The sequence below is a fragment of the Ranitomeya variabilis genome, chromosome 5 (genome assembly GCF_051348905.1).
Source record: "Ranitomeya variabilis isolate aRanVar5 chromosome 5, aRanVar5.hap1, whole genome shotgun sequence".
Classification (NCBI taxonomy): domain Eukaryota; kingdom Metazoa; phylum Chordata; class Amphibia; order Anura; family Dendrobatidae; genus Ranitomeya; species Ranitomeya variabilis.
Genome location: NC_135236.1, coordinates 101805564 through 101828386, shown reverse-complemented (window position 1 = coordinate 101828386; position 22823 = coordinate 101805564). Strand labels below are relative to the sequence as shown.

General features: G+C 48.8%; 1 protein-coding gene across 3 annotated transcripts in view; it reads left to right on the top strand.

Moving 5' to 3' along the window:
- The window catches only part of NFU1 (NFU1 iron-sulfur cluster scaffold), a 98292-nt gene that overhangs the window by 8786 nt on the left and 66683 nt on the right, over positions 1–22823 (top strand). For all 3 annotated transcript variants that reach the window (XM_077263053.1, XM_077263052.1, XM_077263051.1), the window contains 5 exons: positions 3710–3810; positions 5112–5247; positions 7107–7173; positions 7247–7361; positions 15813–15876. In XM_077263053.1, coding sequence (XP_077119168.1) covers positions 3710–3810; positions 5112–5247; positions 7107–7173; positions 7247–7361; positions 15813–15876 — 483 coding nt within the window. The remainder of the gene's footprint in view (positions 1–3709; positions 3811–5111; positions 5248–7106; positions 7174–7246; positions 7362–15812; positions 15877–22823) is intronic.

Sequence of the window (22823 nt, the reverse complement as noted above, 5' to 3'; positions counted from 1 at the left end):
AATCCATATTACAAGAGTACCCCCTTGGGACCTAAATTTGGTGCTTGAGGCATTGACCGAACCTCCTTTTGAGCCATTAGGTTCTATTTCGATAAAAAATTTAACCTTAAAGACAGCCCTACTCTTAGCATTAACGTCTGCCAGGAGGGTCAGTGATATACATGCGTTATCAGTAGATCCTCCCTACCTAATAATTCTCCAGGATAAGATTGTCTTAAAACCTGATCCTGCATACTTGCCAAAAGTAGCAACTAAATTTCATAGAAGTCAGGAGATTTATTTACCATCTTTCTATGAAAATCCAGGTTCAGAAGAGGAGAAGAAATATCATACCCTAGATGTTAGGAGGGCAATATTAGAGTACCTGGATAGGACACAAAGCTGGAGACAGAGTAGGGCTCTGTTTATTTCTTTCCAGAATCGGAAAAAGGGTTCTGGTGTCACGAAGAACTCTATCGCTAGATGGATTAGAGAAGCGATATGTCTTGCCTACTCTGCCAGGGGAATAACACCACCAGAAGGCATCAGGGCGCACTCCACTCGGGCCATGGCATCATCCTGGGCGGAGAAGGCAGATGTCCCCATTGAAATGATATGTAAGGCGGCAACTTGGTCATCACGTTCCACCTTTTATAAACACTATCGCCTTGATCTATCTGCAAATTCCAGCTTACAGTTTGGCCGTTCAGTACTTAGTGCTGTGGTCCCTCCCAGGTGATTAGTCTTTGAAAGTCTCTCGTTGTGGGTGCTGTCGTGGCGATAGGAAAACCGGTTTTTACGTACCGGTAATAGGATTTTACAGAGTCCACGACAGCACCCATACATTCCCCCCCCCCCCCCCCCCCCCCCGTATTTAGTTACTTATTCATGCACTCTGTTGGAAGGGGTGCCTTAGAGATCACTCTATAGAGGTGGTGGTATTTAGTAGTGTTTAAGATAATATTGTCATGTACTGATTCATTGGCGGTATCCCTTGTACTCTGGAACACAAACTGGAGGGCGAGGGGGGCCGCCCCTTTTTAACCTGTAGGTTCCTGTCCGGAAGGTGGGCGGATCCCCTCTCTCGTTGTGGGTGCTGTCGTGGACTCTGTAAAATCCTATTACCGGTACGTAAAAACTGGTTTCATCCAGTCTCCGCTCCGCTTGACCGTAATAGGCCAACCAGCAAAAAAGCTGGAGTGTCTGATGTAGAATTTGCCACTTGTGGCTCCATTCTTCTTGTTATTTTGTGCTTTCCTACCTATGATCCTACGGGGCGTTCCGGTCTTTTTCCATCTTGCAGCTATATTGCACCCACTGGTTTCAGGCATAACGCCATCTTACATGCAGAGGGTCGCCCCCCTGTAAGGTGCTGATCATAACAAGACCAACATAAGAGAACAATATAGTAACATAAATTTACTGTAGTTTATAATGTGAGTGTCAAGGTCAGCCGAAGGGAATAATTAGGTGTCACTGATAAACATGAAGCTTCTTAGCGGCTGTTTTAGGTTTTTGGCCCTTTAAATGATATTGCATTGTCACTTATTATCTTTTATTTTTTTATGCTTTCTTGTTTAGTTTACAGGGAACCTGTCACCCCCAAAATCGAAGGTGAGCTAAGCCCACCGGCATCAGGTGCTTATCTACAGCATTCTGTAATGCTGTAGATAATCCCCCGATGTATCCTGAAAGATGAGAAAAAGAGGTCATATTATACTCACCCAGGGGCGGTCCCGCTGCGGTCTGGTCCGATGGGCGTTCCGGTCCGGTCCGGGGACTCCCATCTTCTTTCGATGACGTCCTCTTCTTGTATTCACGCTGCGGCACCGGCACAGGCGTACTTATCTGCCCTGTTGAGAGCAGAGCAAAGTACTGCAGTGCGCAGGCCTCTCTGACCTTTCCCGGCGCCTGCGCACTGCAGTACTTTGCTCTGCCCTCAATAGGGCAGACAAAGTACGCCTGCGCCGCAGCGTGAAGACAAGAAGAGGACGTCATCGTAAGAAGATGGGAGGCCCCGGACCGGATCCCGATGCCCATCGGACCGGACCGCAGCAGGACCGCCCCTGGGTGATTATAATCTAACCTCTTTTTCTCATCTTTCAGGATACATCGGGGGCTTAACTACAGCATTACAGATAGGCCTAGCTCACCTTTGATTTTGGGAGTGACAGGTTCCCTTTAAGGCCAAGTTCACACTAGGCATTTTTACTCTGTTTTACTTTCTGAGTGAAAACCTGCCCTTTTGGCAGAAAAGAAGCAGCATCAAAAAAACATGTTTTTGGTGAGGGTTTCAGGATCCCAAAGTTCAGCTTTGCTCCCACCACATAAGCATGAACACAGGTCACAATACAAGACATATGTTCCTGAAAAAAATACACATAGAAATGTAACAGCTGGGGGAGGTGAATTGGTCTGGAATAATTCACCTAAAGGTACCTTCACACATAGCGACGCTGCAGCGATACAGACAACGATGCCGATCGCTGCAGCGTCGCTGTTTAGTCGTTGTGTGGTCGCTGGGGAGCTGTCACACAGACGGCTCTCCAGCGACCAACGATGCCGAAGTCCCCTGTTAACCAGGGTAAACATCGGGTTACTAAGTGCAGGGCCACGCTTAGTAACCCGATGTTTACCCTGGTTACCATTGTAAAAGTAAAAAAAAAAAACACATACTCACATTCCGGTGCCCGGCGTCCGCTTCCCTGCACTCCTCCTGCATCCTGTGTCAGCGCCGAACATCTCCGGCATCTCCCACAGAGCAGAGCGGTGACGGCACCGCCCTGCTTTACGGCCGGCACTTACACAGGATGCAGGAGGAGTGCAGGGAAGCGGACGCCGGGCACCGGAATGTGAGTATGTGTTTTTTTTTTTTACTTTTACAATGGTAACCAGGGTAAACATCGGGTTACTAAGCGCGGCCCTGCGCTTAGTAACCCGATGTTTACCCTGGTTACCAGTGAAGACATCGCTGGATCGGTGTCACACACACCGATTCAGCGATGTCAGCGGGAGATCCAGTGACAAAATAAAGTTCTGGACTTTCAGCAACGACCAGCGATCTCACAGCGGGATCCTGATCGCTGCTGCGTGTCAAATACAACGATATCGCTATCCAGGACGCTGCAACGTCACGGATCGCTAGCGATATCGTTGTAAAGTCGCTTAGTGTGAAGGTACCTTAAGACACTGATGGTGCATTGAGTTTGTAGGACACTGTTTAACTTTCACACTTTGGTTTGCCATTGAGTTGCTCACGCATTTTGCAATCTCACACCTTGGTCAGCCACAGGCATTGGTCAATATGACACCTTTGTTGGCCAATGTTTAATTTGTAGGCATTACTAATTTAATTAAATGGTGCTAATTTCATCTGCCATCTCAGGTGACCAAGACAAGATGGTAAATCTGGAAAAATCACAAAAATAAATGGCTTTCATATACTGCTGTATCATTATCATTACCAATTGCTTTCAGTGGGTAAAAAACTCTGAAAAACCGGAAAAAAGTGACATAATCTATGTCCAAGAAACCATGCAAAGAATGAAATACTGATGACAAAAAAAGCCATGTGTGCATGAGATTCCTGACTTCTCATAGGCTTTGCTGGTACTGTAATAGCAGCTGAAAGTTGGCATAAAAACGCAGCAAAATGCCCAGTGTGAGCTTGGCCTAATACTCTGAGTATATAAAAGTATTTGCCCTAAATCCTGCTCTTCTCATATTTCAGGTTGTATCGTCATGCGAGGACTTCATTTTATTCCACCCAAACGCTTCATCCATTTGCTGCAAGGAAACCTCAGCTGCCATTCAGAGTCATTCAGAATCCAGGTACGGTATTTTCTGCATGCCAAGTGTGCTTTATCAGCTCCGCTAGGTATCTAGTCTAGCAGTCCACATACTTATCATGTGATGGGCAGTGGAGCCCCCAGGATCAGCCCACCATCTAATGTGTATGGGGTCTTCCAACTCTTCCCCGACAGATGATGTTAGAGGGAGAAATAGGATCCAGTCTGTTGATTTTCAACACTCGGTGCTTTTATTTGGGGCAGAGAAAAACCATTGCCCGTTCTCTGATAGAGACTGACTGCATGATGCCCCCTGGTATGTTCTGTGCATATACTCGGGGGACCTGTCAATCACATGGAGTGGAGCAGGAAGAAGTCTGCAGAGGACGGTGCCAGACTAGTCATGTCTCCCCTGGACTCCCCTTCTGGCTCTTCAAAGTGTGAAATTATATTCAATTTTCCCCTCTTCTTGTGTGTGTTGTTGGAATACACACAAATGAAATAAACGTGTAGAACAAAACGTGTAATTGTAATAATTTTCTGGGAGAAATACTTCTTTTTCTGGAACGGTTTCAACAGTTTCGGCCATGACTGTATAAGTGTGTACACAATTGAGAGGAGGGTCTGTGATTAAAAAAAAAAAAAAAAGACACGGGACAATGCTTTATGTATGTAATGAAATGGCTTAACCTGTTAACCTGTTACCCAAGCCCTTAAAGGGATCCTGTCACCAGAAATAATGCTATTAGCCTGCTGATACGTGGTTAGTCTGCAGGTAAACAGCGTTATTATGCTGCCCGGTGTCTGCAAGCAACTGAATGCAAAGTGGAGAAAATGATCTTTATTCCCCCACCAGCATTCGGTTTAAGTCTTGGGGGTGGCGGTGGTCCGATCATTGCTCTGAGTATACAGAGCGGTCGCTGTAACCGCTACCCGGCCTTGACTGACAACCGGTCACAATGTAGAGCCAGTGTCAGTGTCATGGGCGCAGTTACAGCGGCCGCTGTGTATACTCTGAGCAATGACCGGACCACTGCCGCCCCATGACCGAAACCGAATTCTGGTTGGGGGAATAGAGTTAATTTTGTCCCCGCTGCATTGGGCTGTGTGCAGGTATCGGGCAGCATAAAAACACTACTAACCTGCAGAGTAACTCCATATCTGCAGGTTACCATCGCTAGTTCTGGTGACAGGTTCCCCTTAAACTCCCATGTGATTACCATAGTCTTCAGCAGTGGCGCACCACTCCCAGCGCGGTGTCCGGCTATTTTAGCAGATGAGTGGTTAGGGCTGAACCGCCATTGGACGCCATGTTAATGTATGCCTTTCTTTTTCCTCCCGTAGCACGATGTATGTTCATCCAAACACAGGACACCCCGAATCCCAACAGCGTCAAGTTCATCCCAGGAAGAGCAGTTTTGGAAGCGAGGACCATGGATTTCCCAAACCGTGCTGCAGCATTCTGCTCCCCTTTAGCCAGGTAATGGACGCCAGGAAGAGCACAGCCCACAATGCTTATTTGGAAAGCGGTGGGCATGGATGTTTGTATCCGATTCGATAAGATTTTTGATTAACGTAAATCTCCACTATTGATATTTTCAATGTCCAAAGTTCTGTGGTGATTAATGTTTAAATATATGTTTCTAGCTTTCATAGCTCAGCTCTTCTGATACAGAGCTCCAAATCTCCAGCATATACAGAGAATGACAACGTAGCTCGCTGGTTACCTGCAGCCACCACTAGAGGGAGCACTAAGGCTGGGACTGCACAGTGACCTGATCACAATAGTTAGATTGACAGCTATTTTTCCGGACTTCTCATTTTACAAGAAATTTTGGCGGAGCGCTTCTGTGTCCTCTGTAAGATGGCCACCTCCAGACTCCTCTCCACTCAAAACAAAAGGATCGGCCAATAAATTCCACCGGCCGGATCTTTCTCCTGACGTCATTTTTCTAGGGACAGTCAGGAGCCCCCATAATAGACAGTCGGCGATCCTGCTGAAATTGGCCCATTCTGCAGACTTGTATTTATTGTGTATGGGGCCTGGACACGTTTTAATGGGCTATTCTTTAGAGATTGTGCAAATACTTAATAGGAGGAGCGGTTTTAGGGCTGTATATTAGTCCAATTGAGTGTTTATATCACCTGTAGTAAGTCATCATATATCTCAGGGATTGAACAGGGAGGAGAAAGCACTATTTTTGCCTCTCCACTGTTTTGATATATACCGCTCAGGCTGATTTATCTTTTTTATGCACAAATGCACCTTCACTGGTGGTAGGGTATTTTTTACCTATCAATAAAAGTTACATTTTAAAGGTTGTTGTTTTTTTAAGTTAGTCAACTTCCAGATCTGCAGCATAGAAAACCTTGATATTATCAAAACTGCAGCAAGCAGCCCAGTAAGTGACACATAGCTGGAATCATCATGCCGCTCTCAGATAGGAAAGTAGGAACCCGGGGACAGTTTCCCTTTAAGTCTATGCAGGAAATTTGAGGCTCTGTATCAGAAAAACAAAGCTCAGACCACAATAAAGATGGATTCACATTTGATTAGAACTGCAGAGTGAGTCACTCGCTACTTTACCCGGAAATATTGCTGTAACTTCTGAAAGAGATGATCTATTGTACTGATATTTGTACTGTACAGACCTTGGGTTGCGAGAAACTGATGTTTTAAAGCCAGTGTTGAAAATGTCAACCGTTTGCATTCAAACTCGCCTGCACCCGTATTGTTGAATGTATTCCGCAGGAGGTCTGGGGTCATTGCCTGAATTTCTCGCTGTATGTTCTCTGAGTGCCTGTAATGTTCATGGATTGTTCCTGTGCACCCGACCCTTCAAGGGCCCCAAAGGAAAATATCCGGCGTTGCTAAATCAGGAGATCTTGGTGGCCACTGTCCCTTGGAGATTACTCTGAAGTCATAGAACGCTTCATTGCACGGTTTGGACGGCAGATTTGACGCCTCTTTAAGGCCTCAATTTTCCATTTAGTTTTCTCAAGGAAAACACTGTTCTCCAAACTGTATCTGTACAGTGTTAATAAATGAAGAATAAATTCGACAGGAGCAAAATGCAAGCACCACACAAACTACCGGCGCGCAGAAAGGCAACAAGTCTATCTCATAGTGGAGACGAGCGGCGGGGCGACAAGTCGGCGACACCACTCGGAGCGAGCGTGTTTCTTGTACCTGTCGTTCATTGCACTCTCACTTTTTAGGAACCAAAGTATGTACAGTCCAAATTTCAGTACGGGCGACCGGGTAAAGGAGCGAGTGAATCGCCCTCTACTATATTTGGATTTATATTGTAAAGTGCTTTTTTTTTTTTTTATCTGCAGGCATCTCTTTAGAGTTGAAGGAGTTAAAAGCGTTTTCCTCGGGCCTGATTTCATTACAGTTACAAAGGTAACCTCATTAATAATTGGGGGCACAAGGGACGTATGACATGATCTCCGTTATAACATTGGCCCATTACTAGGAAGGTGAAGAACTGGACTGGAACTTGATCAAGCCTGATGTCTACGCCACCATCATGGACTTCTTTTCGTCAGGTCTACCTGTAATAACCGACGACGCGCCTCGCAGTGAGACAGGTAAAGGGATTATTTATCCATTGGAAGGTAAAATCTAGAAGCATCATTTTCAGAGTATGTATTTGCAGAATGCCTTTGTTTTTGGGCAACCAGTCCCTCTTGGCCATATTGTGTTTGACAGATGACAAAGACTTTAGCTTTTAATCGGAATCTGTCTCCAGGTTTCCCCGATATAAATTAATAGTATCACCGTTATGTCTTGTACAGCATTCCCCCCCACAGCTCAAAGAAAACACCTTGTATAATTCTCCCGCGTTGTAGGCCAGTCGCCCTGGTCACGTCTGATGGGGGTCTCTTGTCTGCACTGTATAGCCTGTGCGGCTGATGCCCAGATCTGCGCAGCCGGCACCTGCGTATTACAGGACGTTGCCCGGCTGAAGGCAGAACAATGTGAAGCGTGCATGCGCAGATCTGTGCTTCAACTCCATGAGCTCAAGATTTGCAGCGCTGGGTGGATGTCATAGGCGACGTGATCCACGTCCATCAAAGCGGGAAGAAAGGAGGTGCCCAGCACAGACCAGCACCGCTCATCAGACTGGACCGTGCGATTAGCATGCGGCGTGGGAGAGTTATAGAAGGTACCGTATATTCTGTCTTTTGCAGACAGCTGGGGGCTTAAAACTGCGGAAAACCTGGTGGCACTGTCCCCTTTAAAGGAATTGTGCCGCCGATGCCTAATACTGGTATTTGGTGTCCGACATCACTCTAGTAATGCACCTAATTCATTCTGGGTTATTCAGAAGGAGAGGAAGGGGTGTAAAACTTGTCTGTGTGGCCTGGGGGCGCTTCATAGTATATTCTCGATCTTCTCAAAGATTATTCCATTTCTTCTCATTTCTGGCCTCTGCAGTATTGTGTCTCCACTGCTGCAGAACATAAAAGTACTGATGAGGATATTGCACATCAATCTGTTCATGGATAATGGATAAGAATTAAAAAATAAAGTGAACACTAAAATCCTACATCCTAGATATCACTGAATGAAATATTCCAGTTGCAAATCTTTATTTAAAGGGAACCTGTCACCCCCAAAATCGAAGGTGAGCTAAGCCCACAAGCATCAGGGGCTTCTCTACAGCATTCTGGAATGCTGTAGATAAGCCCCGATGTATCCTGAAAGATGAGAAAAAGAGGTTATATTATACTCACCCAGGAGCGGTCCCGCTGCGGTCCGGTCCAATGGGTGTCGCGGTCCGGGGCCTCCCATCTTCTTACGATGACGTCCTCTTCTTGTATACATGCTGCGGCTCCGGCACAGGTGTACTTTGTCTGCCCTGTTGAGGGCAGAGCAAAGTACTGCAGTGCACAGGCGCCGGGAAAGGTCAGAGAGGCCCGGCGCCTGCGCACTGCAGTACTTTGCTCTACCCTCAACAGGGCCGAGAAAGTATGCCTGCGCCGAAGCCGCAGCATAAAGACAAGAAGAGGACGTCATCCTATGAAGATGGGAGGCCCCGGAGCGGATCGCGACGCCCATCGGACTGGACCGGACAACCCACCCAGGTGAGTATAATCTAACCTCTTTTTCTCATCTTTCAGGATACATCGGGGGCTTATCTACAGCATTCCAGAATGCTGTAGAGAAGCCCCTGATGCTGGTGGGCTTACCTCATCATCGATTTTGGGGGTGACATGTTCCCTTTAATACTTAGTGAAATGCGTTGAGAACAATAACATATAAAAATGATCAATGTAAATGAAAATTAATACCCCATGGAGGTCTGGATTTGGAATGATGCTCAAAGTCTAAGTGGAAAATCAAATTACAGGCTGATACAACTTCAGTGGAAATGCCTCAAGACAAGGAAAAGATGCTCAGCAGTATGTGTAGCCTCCATGTGCCTGTATAACCCCCCCCCCACACACACACAATGCCTGGGCACGCTCCCGATGAGGTGGCAGATCTTCTCCTGAGGGATCATCTCCCAGACTTGGATTAAAGCATCAATTAACTCCTGGACAGTCTGTGGTGCAATGTGGCGTTGGTGGATGGAACGATACATGATGTCCCAGATGTGCTCGATTGGATTCAGGTCTGAGGAACAGGCGGGCCAGTCCATAGCATCAGTGCTTTCATCATGCAGGAACTGCTGACACATTTCAGATACATGAGGTCTGGCATTGTCCTGCTTCAGAAGGAACCCAAGGCCCAGTGCACCTGCATATGGTCTCACAATGAGTCTGAGGATCTCATCCTGGTACCTAATGGCAGTCAGGATACCTCTGGCGAGCACATGGAGGGATGTGGGGCGCTCCAAAGAAATGCATCCCCACACCATTACTGACCCACTGCCAGTCGGTCATGCTGGAGGATGTTGCAGGCAGCAGAACGTTCTCCATGGCATCTCCAGACTCTGTCACATCTATCACATGTGCTCAGTGTGAACCTGCTCTCATCCGTGAAGAGCACAGGGAGCCAATGTCGAATCTGCCAATTTTTTTTTCTGCATGGTACTGGGCTGTAAGCGCAACTCCCACTTTTGGATGTCTGGCCCTCATGGAGTCTGACAGTTTTAGCAGACACATGGCTGTTAGTGGCCTCCTGGAGGTCATTTTACAGAGCTCTGGCACTGTTCCGCTTTGCACAAAGGAGTAGGTAGCGGTCCTGCTGCTGGGTCGTTGCCCTCCTACTGCCTCCTCCACATCTGGTGTACTGGCCTGTTTCCTGGTATCTGCTCCATGCTCTGGACACTGCTGAGAGACACGGCTACCCTTTTGCCACAGCTCGCATTGATGTGCCATCATGGATGAGCTGCAGTACCTGAACAACTTCTGTGGGTTGTAGACACCGCCTCATGCTACTGTATTGTACCTCTAGGGGTGACAAAATGCAAAAGTGACCAAAGCAACAGCTAAAAAGGATGAGAACAGAGACATGGTCTGTGGTCCACCTCTGCAGAACCACTCCTTTATAGGAGTTGTTGTGCTAATTGCCAATCATGTGTACCTGTTGTCAGTTCCATTTGCACAACAGCAGGAGAAATTGATTCACAATCAGAGTTGCTTCATAACTGGACAGGGTGATTTCACAGAAGTGTGATTGACTTTGCGTTACATTGTGTTGTGTAAGTGTTCCCTTTATTTTTTTGAGCAGTGTATATGTACAGTTGGCCTTCAGCCTTCTGCTTATAGTCCGAGAACTCCTCCTTCTACTATTCTAGAATTATCCCATATGAAACAGGACACATTTAGTAAATAGCTTACATATATTAATATATACTTGTATTAATGGGAATCTGTCAGTAAAATCAAACCTTCACTCCCCTCCAGTAACGGCGCCATTCCTGCGCGGTCAGTGCCAGGACTCGTGCGACCTTATGTCACATGAGCACTGCAGCCAATCAGCAGCCACTATAGGGCTGCTGCTCTCACTAATTCTGTTTCTCTGAGGAGTAGACAGGAGAAGTGAGAGCGTAGCTGCCGTATAGTGGCTGCTGATTGGCTGCAGTGATCACGTGACGTAACAGTGTAACACGTGACCCAGGAGAGCAGGCACTGGAGGTGAGCAGAATTATAAGGAAAACTACTTTAAGAATATATTTATAAAGTTACTCAGCTTGTCAGGTGGAAAAATCTGTCCAATTATGTTTAACGCTAGATGTTCACTTTATAGAAATCTGTGTGAAAGAAGGAATATTCCAGAATTCTGTGCAAAATGCTTCAGTGTCTCACGACCCATTTAAAGGGAATGTCACACCCAGGACGTATATGACCTATTAATATGGGCATACAGGTAATAGAAATGTTACACTGGTCCTACCTGTATGCCTCATATTAATGGTCTTGTTGCTGAGAAATGTTATATTCTTTATGTTAATGATTTCTTCCAGATTCCGGGGCGTGCGGTGCCTGAAAGAAATCCCTGCCTCCTGTCTTCATTGTAATACTTACCCCCTCCCATCAGCGTCAGCACCCGCGCCCTGCACTCCCTCAGAAATCCATACCTCATCCTCGCTTCTGTGAGCCCTGCATTCAGGGATCTTCTGCACTGGCGAGTCACTGTGACCTCCGGTGTGTGCGCCGATAATATTCTCTCCCCACTTCCTCCCTGCATAGTCATCGCTAGGAACCGTGTGTACATGGTGATGACTATGCAGGGAGGAAGTGGGGAGAGCGTCTTATCAGCACGCACACTATTGTGGAGGGTGTGCAGTGTGCAGGATTCCGGGGCCGTAACTGACGCTGATGGGAGGGGGTAGTATTATAATGAAGACAGAAGGCAGGTATTTCCTCCATGCACCGCAGACCCCGGAGTCTGGAAGAAATCATTAACATAAAGTAAGAATGTAACATTTTCCTATCGCCACGACAGCACCCACTACGAGAGAGGGGATCCGCCCACCATGAGGACAGGAACCTACAGGTTAAAAAGGGGCGGTCCCCCTCGCCTCGCCAGTTTTGGGTTCCTGTCCGACACTGGACCCTGCAGGTTAAAGAAGCTGCGGCTTACCCGGGTCCATCCAGCCTCTGCGCGGTGTCTGCGGGAACGGCAGAGACTGGGGCACTGGAAGCAGCGTTGGGGGTGTACTGCTCGCAGACCCCCCCCTCGTCTGGGCAGAAGGAGGACGCGATCCCAGGGGACAGGATATGCCGCCCTGGTCGTGTGAGCGCGGCGCTACTCAGCGCGTTTATCCGGATACATGCACTCGTGAACCGGAAGTGATGCAAGTACTTCCGGGGGAAGCCGGGAGGAGGCGCACGGAAAAATGGTTTAAAACACAGCTGCAGATGGTGAATGGTTGTGCGATAAGATGTCCGCGATAGGGTACACAGAGCAGCTTCAGGCGGAGGTGCCTGAGCAGAGCAGGAAGAGCAATAGTAGCCGCTCAAGAAGCAGCAGCGCTGTGATACGGGGACGGCAGAGTTCTAACACCCCAGCTTCATGTGGCAATTCACCTCCTCCGGAACCGGTACTCCATCAATCAGCCTTTGGTGAGTGTGTGATCTACACCTAAGTAGCTGATTTGTTCCGTTTTTTCTGTGTTTTGTTATTGGTTAAAAAGACGTCAAAGACCAAACAGCCATACGGACTCCTCGACCCCGGATTGCGCGCACACTGTGCCACCAATCTTAGTGAGAATACTGACGCATTACAAGATAAGTACTACAGGCTATTATACGTCTTTATAATATATCCCATTCATGGCTCTTTACAGGCACACCTACCCCGTACTGATTAATTAATCCAGGGTGAAATTTCTGCTTCCACTATTCTACGTCCGGGTCCCGCGGTATCATATGATATATGTAAAGATTAAGGTATAAATACCCTTGACATACATAACAGGTGGCCGTATGAACAACTCTAGTGCTATACTCACCCTACATATGTTTATTTATATTTTCAGCCAGTCCATCGTATAACAGATGTCTCAGAATTATAGACATACTGTCCTGGACAGTCACCATTAAAAGTGAGGGCCTTTTCCTCCACTATCTGGGTAAATACCGCTCCATGTGTTTTAATCCACCTGTACAGACCTCCACAATAATTTCACATACCACATGTGTCTATATACACCTGTATAGGATAACCGCTTGGATATGCACACCAATATGAGACCATATGTTTCTTTACTACATCATGTTCTCCTATTGCCTCCAAACAGGAGAAATCTGGGCCACCTCTAACTTTGAGTATACCATCCTATTATAATAAGACGCTATATGAACAAACCACTAAGGGTACGTCATCTCAGCCTTCACTTACCGCAGTAACCCTCCTCTGATGTTATGTATATATGTGTGTGTACTGTCCTCTATAAACCCATTCTTTGCTTGTATGTCTTTGCTCTGGAAGATGGGTCGTTTTTGCTTTTGGAAGAAACATTTGTCTTTGGCTACCAATAGGGGGTTCTTGACATGTTGTCCGTTTTGTCCATAGTTCTATGGATAGCCCTTTGTATATCTTGTATATATTGTACATTTAACCATTGTATATATGATATGTTTATACACTGTTTTTTCTATTTTTACAGCATCATTTGTGACCAAGGCCACAGTGTGGCCGAAACGTTATATTTTTTTTTTGCCTTATTGACTCTACCTCACCTCAATAAATATATTCACCTCAGCAAAATTGACTTGAACCAAGATGAGTGCAGTGATTTAATTTTCTTGTATTACGTGTGGGTCTTCGGATTCCGTTCATTTGCACCATCAACTCCATCCACAGTCGAGTGCTAGCTCTTTGTTTATTCTACTAAAGACCAAACACAGACAGTGTGCGTTATGCACAGTACCCTTGCCAGACAGTTACATTAAAAAGCTGTGTCAGGCATGTATTTGCCGTACTTTAGAGGAAGAGGCTCCTCTCCGTACATCGGAATTAAGAGCAGTTATTAGGGAAGATATCAAATGTTCCCTTAAAACTAGACCGCATGAAAAGCCTTGTATTGACTTGTTGTCTGATTTCAGCCCATCTCTGCAGGAGGGTGAATGTTCAGACTCTTCGCCGCAATCCTCCTCGGATGAGGAGGGAAGGCCGTGTTTTTCTATAGAAAACATGGATACGTTAGTTAAGGCGGTTCGCACGACCATGGGGGTCGCGGAAAAAAAGAACCCAGATCTACTCAGGATATTATGTTTGCAGGATTATGTAAAAAAAATTGCCCCCCTTCCGGTAGTAGACACGGTGAAAGATCTTGTCAGACGTGAGTGGAACAAACAGGATAAGGGGTTTTTACCATCAGCCGCAAAAAGGAGATACCCCTTTGATGATGAACTCTTATCTCAATGGGTAAAGGTCCCTAAAGTGGACGCAGCTGTGGCTTCAACATCAAAGTCAGCTACTCTACCATTGGAAGACGTAGGCCTTCTTAAAGACCCATCTAACAGGAAAGCAGACATGTTCCTAAAGAAGGTTTGGGAATCGTCATCAGGAGCCTTTAAGCCTGCGATTGGAAGCACTTGTACGGCCAGATCTATTATGGTCTGGGTAAGTCAGTTAGAGGATCAACTTAAAGCCAAAATTCCTAGAGATAAGTTGCTAGACTCTCTATCCCAGATCCGTGAAGGAGTAGCATACTTGGCGGATGCATCGGTGGACTCTTTGAAGTTAGCAGCTAGATCCGCAGGTCTTTCGAATGCTGCCCGGTGAGCACTCTGGCTGAAAACATGGAAAGGTGATGCTCAAGCCAGAGCAAAATTGTGTGCTATTCCATGCAGGGGTGAGTACTTATTTGGCCCTGTGCTGGATGATATCCTTGCGAAGGCGGAGGATAGGAAGAAAGGATTTCCTAAGGTATTTAATCCTGCTTTCAGAAATGCCTTCAGAAGACGAATGCCTTTCCGAAGACCTTATTTGGACCGAGATTGGGAGCCGGTGGAGCAAAAGAAAAGAGGTGCATACTTGGGGGCTCTTCATCATCATCAAGACGCAGACGCAACTATAGATAAACCTGATCTCCCGGTGGGGGGCAGGTTAAGATATTTCTTTACACAATGGGCCAAAATAACATCTAGTAGCTGGATCTTAGGTATAGTTGCATAGTTTGGACGTTCAGTACTTAGTGCTGTAGTCCCTCCCAGTAAATAGTCTCTGAAAGTCTCTCGTAGTGTGTGCTGTCGCTGCGATAGGAAAACCGGTTTTTACTTACCGGTAATAGGATTTTACAGAGTCCACGACAGCACCCGCTCATTCCCCCCCATAGTAGTTACTAATTTCTTGCACTCTTTGGAAAGGTGTGCTTTTCAGATTTCACTCTATAAGGGTGATGGTATTTTAGTATTGTTTAAGGAATAAATTTTATGTACTAATTCACTGGCAGTATCCCTTGAACTCTGGAGCACAAACTGGAGAGGCGAGTGGGGACCGCCCTTTTTTAACCTGTAGGTTCCTGTCCTGATGGTGGGCGGATCCCCTCTCTCGTAGTGGGTGCTGTCGTGGACTCTGTAAAATCCTATTACCGGTAAGTAAAAACCGGTTTCTCAGCAACAAGGCCATTAATATGAGGCAGACAGGTAGGACCAGTGTAACTTTTCTATAACCTGTATGCCCATATTAATAGGTCATATATGTCCCGGAGGTGACACATTCCCTTTAAGTGGGCAGATTCTTGGGAATCAAGTGTTTAAACAGGTTGGGGAACGAACGAATGAGCTAAACTTTTTTTTTTTGTGTGTGTGTTAGCTTTGATTAAAAATAATTGCTCTCGGCAGCACATTGTGGTGTGTAAACAGGAGCTGTGCTGCTGAAAACCCTGACAGCCTCTCAGCACAGAACAATCCATTACGGATCGTTCTGTGCACATGCAAGTGCAGTCGGTTAATATAAACAGAAATGGCGCAGTGTAAAAGCGACATTATTTATTCACTGAATGAGGGAGAAAATGAGACACAGGACACCTGCAGGATGGCACTCGCTAGCTCTGTGCTTTACCTCTTTATTTTTTGTATGAGCAGTTAATAATAAAGAATCCTTGATTAACTCTTGATTTTTTTTTCTGCTATAAGCGCCTTCAGAAGATGACGACGAGGTTGTGGCTATGATCAAAGAACTTCTAGATACAAGAATCAGGTAACTGGGACAATGGCTTTTCTATTTGTCTGATCGGATGCAGAGTTAGATTGTGGGTTCAGTCTGATGGATATTACCCGCGCCACGAAGTCACAGTCCACCAAAGTTTGGTTCTCCAAAGCTGGTGGGACTCATTTCTGTGTGGATGATTTTCATTGTGGAATTGAAGGTGAATAACCAGTATCATCCATGGTCACCTACATTCACCAGGTTTATACCAAGTCTCATACAGTAAGAAAATAAATCACTGTCTACAGTGTTGGATAGGTGAGATGTCTGTCTCCACCAATGCCAGAGATTTGGGTAAAAGTGTGTGATAAATCCCTTTCACATTTGAGGATCACTGATTGATAAATCCTGTGTTTTCATCAGTTTCCCCTCTGCAGCTCTGTCTCTGATTTTCAGCCCTCTCTGAGCTAGTGGATGGAGAGTAGCTGCTATGATGTCTGCTTTATGCAGTACACACAGACATGACGGATTCTTGCTGCTCTTGCTCCAAGCTCAAAGACAGTAGAAACAGCAGCAAGAAGGACATTATCCAGCATTACTGTGCGGCTGTAAATCCACAGGGTGAAATACATTGCTCCTTCCGTCTGTGTCTTTTTGCCTCTAACTCCTCCACCCCCTTCGCTCTACTTAGCTAATTGGAGGTGTAACCTTGTTTTGCCCAAGACAAATTTGAGGGGGTTTTTTTTGAGCAGGGCTGCATCAGCCACTAGGCACTGGGGGTGGTTAGGGTGACAGGTTGCGGAGGGTGGTGCCATGTGAATAAGAAAAAATGTATTAAACCCCCATTCCCTTCACTTGGTCAAGTAGCAAATCCATTTTTTTCTTAAGGGGAGATTCACAAACGCGCAGCAGGGGTAGAGGAGCACTAATGAGCAGGGGCAGAGGAGCACTAATGAGCAGGGGCAGAGGAGCACTAATGAGCAGGGGCAGAGGAGCACTAATGAGCAGGGGCAGAGGAGCACTAATGAGCAGGGGCAGAGGAGCACTAATGAGCAGGGGCAGAGGAGCACTAATGAGCAGGGGCAGAGGAGCACTAATGAGCAGGGGCAGAGGAGCACTAATGAGCAGGGGTAGAGGAGCACTAATGAGCAGGGGTAGAGGAGCACTAATGAGCAGGGGTAGAGGAGCACTAATGAGCAGGGGTAGAGGAGCACTAATGAGCAGGGGTAGAGGAGCACTAATGAGCAGGGGTAGAGGAGCACTAATGAGCAGGGGTAGAGGAGCACTAATGAGCAGGGGTAGAGGAGCAATAATGAGCAGGGGTAGAAGAGCCCTCCTCAATATGGCCGACCCTGTATTACCAATTGTCCTGTAGGTCCCCATACTGTCTGACAGCTGAGGTCCCCGGAGTCTTCTACAGGTCCCCCGAAAAATGGGATTCAGATGTGCCCTTGACGTAGCCATTAATTTGAACAAAATCAAACAACCCAAAGTACAAATCTTTGGGCCCCATTTTCTCTAATTTTTGGATGTTTTGGCACAATCCTGAATTTCAGGGATTCAGTTGTAAGCCTTGCGTAAAGACATGACTGCACCGCTGAATGTAGTGTGAATGGGTGTTTCCATCCTCCACCACCTCAGGGTACTGTTATAATGGCATATTGCCACTGGGCTGCTGCAGTTATGTCCACCACAGGATCTCCTGCTCATCCTCCCTAGTGTTCATACTCTGGGGCACTGGTGTAATGAATATCTGAGAAGAGCTCTAGAGAAGCAAGAACATTGGACAACCAAGAGGTGGTGGCCTGAAGTCAGGTGTAGGGTTCCACAGGACAGGGCTTCCAGGACTTATCTACTGTGTGTGGGTATTGGGGTTGTGGGGACTTCACGTATCCAGTAACCATACTAGACCCCCATTTCTAACCTAATCAAGGCTTCCTTTGACCTTATTGGTTCTAAGAGACACTAGTCCCAGCAGTCCCATTCATGTCCCGAATTATCCCCCAAAATGAATAATTCATGGGGTTTAATAATGCACATGGACCATGATGCTTCATACTTGTCCTTGGTCTGCTGCTGTGAGGAAGACTCTGCACACGCCTGGTCCCATCTCCATAATTCTCCCATTAATGGCCGGTCATAATAGAGGAAACCAGAGATGGGGGTCATCCATTTCAGGTGTTCTCAGTCTTCCTAAATCCCTTTAGAGAGAACCTTCCACTATCCATAAATATGGAATTTTTTATTGTTGTAAATGCCGCTATTCTGAATCCGGCGTTGGTTTTTGTGTGTTCCTGCCACTGTACCTCATCCCTGTGTGTAAATCGTCTTTTTAGCCAAGTGGGCTAAGAAGAGAGGGATATATCAACCAATTTGTCTCTCCCAACAACCTGACAGACAGATGTGTGTTCATCTCTGATGGAGGCCAGCCTTGCAGATAATTATTGGACATAAAGGAGTTGTCCAGCGCCACTCACATCTGCATTGGTGGTGAGCGACTCTGATGACATTGCTCTTGGAGATACCAAACAGGACATATACATCATTAAAGGGAATCTGCCAGCAGGTTTTTACTTCTTAGTCTGAGAGCAGCATGATGTTCAGCAAGAGATTATAAATACAGGGATCTGTCACTTATTAGGCTGTGTGTTATAGTTTAGTCAGTGTTTTATCAGCAGGAGATTATCACTGACAGACCAGGTCTCTGGTGCAGGCCAGTCAGGCTAATTTGTGTAACCCCGCCCTCACCATTGATTTGCAGTTTGTACACAGGAAGCTGCCAATCAGGAGTGTGGGCGGGGTTACACAGGGCTTAACATTCTGAGCACATTGACAACATAGAAAGCAGGGATTCTGTCAAAGCTTCTCCAAACAGCCCAGCAAGTGATACATCGTTGGAATCTGGCTCCCTGCCCCTACATCATGCTGCTCTCAGATTACATAGCAAAAACCTGTTGACTGATTCCTTTTAACAGAAATCATGTATCTATCCTATTCTAATAAATAGGTGCACAATCTGGCACAATTCCGTCCAAGTATCTGCTTTACTTCCTATAGCCGGTCTTCGTAAATGGACCTCTTAAGCCATTTTCCTGTGTCTCCTGTATTCTCCGTCGCTGTGATCTCATCCTCGGTCTTTTAGGTAATTTTATATTGGACCAAAACAATGTGAGTGCCCCCCCATCACAGAGACTGACCCCCATAACACTAGAGATGTATCTTGGGCTGAAGTTATATGTGACCTGCTCTGTGTATAGCGCCCCCTATAGTCCCTGGTCCTGCAGCAGCTGCCGCCATGTATATAGCAGATGAGACACTTTGTTATATGCCGGATCAGCAACCAAGTCTGGTTCTAGTTGTGGAATATTGAGCGCGGCGATCACTCATCATTGTCACTGTGTAGGGAGAAGTCCACACAAATAGAACACAACACAATATATTCCTTATATTTTTTTTTTTGAAATCGCAATAAGCAACATTGTAAAGAAAATATTACTGGTCCTTTTAATAAATTATAAGTCACAATGACTCTCAGGTCAGGCCCGATGGAGACCACAGAACTTACTGCGGATATAGCAGACCTCACTGAGAGCCACTGGACCCAAAGATCCAGAGGAAGGCAAAGAAACCCCCCCAGGGGGGAAAAAAATTCCTTCCTGACCCCAGTTCTGGCGATCGGATATCTCCCTGGATCTCTTCTGTCCTGCTGCATATTGCTGTATATTTGTACATAAGGGGCGGACACAGCCAGATGAGGCCTCTGTAAAATGCACAATTCACCTGATTTGGGGGTGGTAGTGGCCCCTTTACATCTGGAGTCCCTGTGCAGTGGCATAGGTTGCATCAATGGTATGTCTGCCCCTGCTGTACGTAATTATAAGCTCAAGAGAGCTGACCCTCGAAAAAAAGATATGCGACCTGCTCATAAGAGCTCACAATCTAGTACAGCGGGTTCTCTGCTCTTACAAGCTTGCAGACTAATATTCAATATACCATATTCTGCGGATTATCAGATGCACATTTTTAGGGGTGGTGCTGCGGGTCCTGGACTAGGAGCACGAGGTGTCCCCACGGTGGAATTCAAGAATATGTCGGAGGCTTTAGTCCGGAGCGGAGTCCCCGCTCTGCACATTGCTTTTCCGTTGACCGGTTGCTGGAAAATGGCCATGTCTCCAGTGACCATTTTCCTGAAGCCCACCGTTGGGAGAGCATATTGCAGAGCGAGGATGCCGTTCCTGCCTGCACCGCTGGCATTTTCTTGAAGCCCACGCCAGGAGATAAATGGTTGCCGGGGCGCCCCCCTTTCCTGGTGAGGGCTCACAGCATCGCCCCACTCCTTCCGCCACCGGCTCCTTTCCTGTTGTTTTTTTTACCGTTTGGCCTTGCGTGCCTAGTTTTGGCCTTTCAGTCATGTGTGCTTCATTTGGGTTGCTATGTTGCTGTTGCTTGGTTGGGGTGCCTGTCTTGTGTCTAGTGTCCGGCCCAGTGTCTGGTTTGTTGGGTCGCCCGCCTCGGGTCTGGCCCAGTGTCTGGTGTGTTGGGTCGCCCGCCTCGGGTCTTGCCCAGTGTCTGGTGTGTTGGGTCGCCTGCCTCGGGCCTGCCCAGTGTCTGGTGTGTTGGGTCACCCGCCTCGGGTCTGGCCCAGTGTCTGGTGTGTTGGGTCGCCCGCATCGGGTCTGGCCCAGTACCTGGCCCAGTGTCTGGTGTGTTGGGTCGCCTACCTCGGGTCTGGTGTGTTGGGTCGCCTGCCTCGGGTCTGGCCCAGTGTCTGGTGTGTTGTCTCCCGCCTCGGGTCTGGCCCAGTGACTGGCGCGTTGCTTCGCCCTCCTTGGGTCAGGCCCAGTGTCTAGTGAGTTGGGTCGCCCGCCTCGCATCTTGCCCAGTGTCTGGTGCGCTGGGCTACCCACATCGCGTCTGGCCTGGTGTCTGATGCACTGGGTCGTCCTCCTCGGGTCTGGCCCAGTGTCTGGTGAGTTGGGACGCCCGCCTCGGATCTGGCCCAGTGTCTGGTGAGTTGGGACCCCCGCCTCGGATCTGGCCCAGTGTCTGGTGAGTTGGGTTGCCCGCCTCGGGTCTTGACCAGTGTCCGGTGCACTGGGCTACCCGCCTCGGGTCTGACCCAGTGTCTGGTGCGCTGGGTCGCCCGCCTCTGGTATGGCCCAGTGTCTGGTGTGTTGGGTCGCCTACCTCGGGTCTGGCCCAGTGTCTGGCGCTTTGGGTCACCTGCCTCTGGCCTGGCCCAGTGCCTGGCTCAGGGCCTGGCCCAGTGTCTGGTGAGTTGGGTCGCCCGCCTCGGGTCTGACCCAATGTCTGGTGTGCTGGGTCGCCCGCCTCGGGTCTGGCCGAGTGTCTGGTGCGCTGGACCGCCGGCCTCGGGTCTGGCCCAGTGTCTGGTGCGTTGGGCCTCCCGCCTCTGGTCTGACTCAGTATCTGGTGTGTTTGGTCGCCCACCTCGGGTCTGGCCCAGTGTCTGGTGTGTTGGGTCGCCCGCCTCGGGCCTGGCTCAGGGCCTGGCTCAGTGTCTGGCCCAGTGTCTGGTGAGTTAGGTCGCCCGCCTCGGGTCTAGCCCAGTATCTGGTGAGATGGATCGCCCGCCTCGGGTCTGGCCCAGTGTCTGGTAAGTTGGGTCGTCCTCCTCGGGTTTGGCCCAGTGTCTGGTGCGCTGGGTCGCCCGCCTCGGGTCTGGCTCAGTGTCTGGTGTGTTTGGCCTCCCTCCTCGGTCTGGCTCAGTGTCTGGCCCAGTGTCTGGTGTGTTGGGTCGCCCGCCTCGGGCCTGGCCCAGTGCCTGGCTCAGTGTCTGGCCCAGTGTCTGGTGAGTTGTCTCCCGCCTCGGGTCTGGCCCAGTGACTGGCGCGTTGCTTCGCCCTCCTTGGGTCAGGCCCAGTGTCTGGTAAGTTGGGTCGTCCTCCTCGGGTTTGGCCTAGTGTCTGATGCACTGGGTCGTCCTCCTCGGGTCTGGCCCAGTGTCTGGTGAGTTGGGACGCCCGCCTCAGATCTGGCCCAGTGTCTGGTGAGTTGGGACGCCCGCCTCGGATCTGGCCCAGTGTCTGGTGAGTTGGGTTGCCCGCCTCGGGTCTGGCCCAGTGTCCGGTGCACTGGGCTACCCGCCTCGGGTCTGGCCCAGTGTCTGGTGCGCTGGGTCGCCTGCCTCTGGTATGGCCCAGTGTCTGGTGTGTTGGGTCGCCTACCTCGGGTCTGGCCCAGTGTCTGGCGCTTTGGGTCACCTGCCTCTGGCCTGGCCCAGTGCCTGGCTCAGGGCCTGGCCCAGTGCCTGGCTCAGGGCCTGGCCCAGTGTCTGGTGAGTTGGGTCGCCCGCCTCGGGTCTGACCCAATGTCTGGTGTGCTGGGTCGCCCGCCTCGGGTCTGGCCGAGTGTCTGGTGCGCTGGACCGCCGGCCTCGGGTCTGGCCCAGTGTCTGGTGCGTTGGGCCTCCCACCTCTGGTCTGACTCAGTATCTGGTGTGTTTGGTCGCCCACCTCGGGTCTGGCCCAGTGTCTGGTGTGTTGGGTCGCCCGCCTCGGGCCTGGCTCAGGGCCTGGCTCAGTGTCTGGCCCAGTGTCTGGTGAGTTAGGTCGCCCACCTCGGGTCTAGCCCAGTGTCTGGTGAGATGGATCGTCCGCCTCGGGTCTGGCCCAGTGTCTGGTAAGTTGGGTCGTCCTCCTCGGGTTTGGCCCAGTGTCTGGTGCGCTGGCCCGCCCGCCTCGGGTCTGGCTCAGTGTCTGGTGTGTTTGGCCTCTCTCCTCGGTCTGGCTCAGTGTCTGGCCCAGTGTCTGGTGTGTTGGGTCGCCCGCCTCGGGCCTGGCTCAGGGCCTGGCCCAGTGCCTGGCTCAGGGCCTGGCCCAGTGTCTGGTGAGTTGGATTGCCCGCCTCGGGTCTGGCCCAGTGTCTGGTGAGATGGGTCGCAGCCTCGGGTCTGACCCAGTGTCTGGTGAGTTGGGACCCCCGCCTCGGATCTGGCCCAGTGTCTGGTGAGTTGGGTTGCCCGCCTCGGGTCTTGA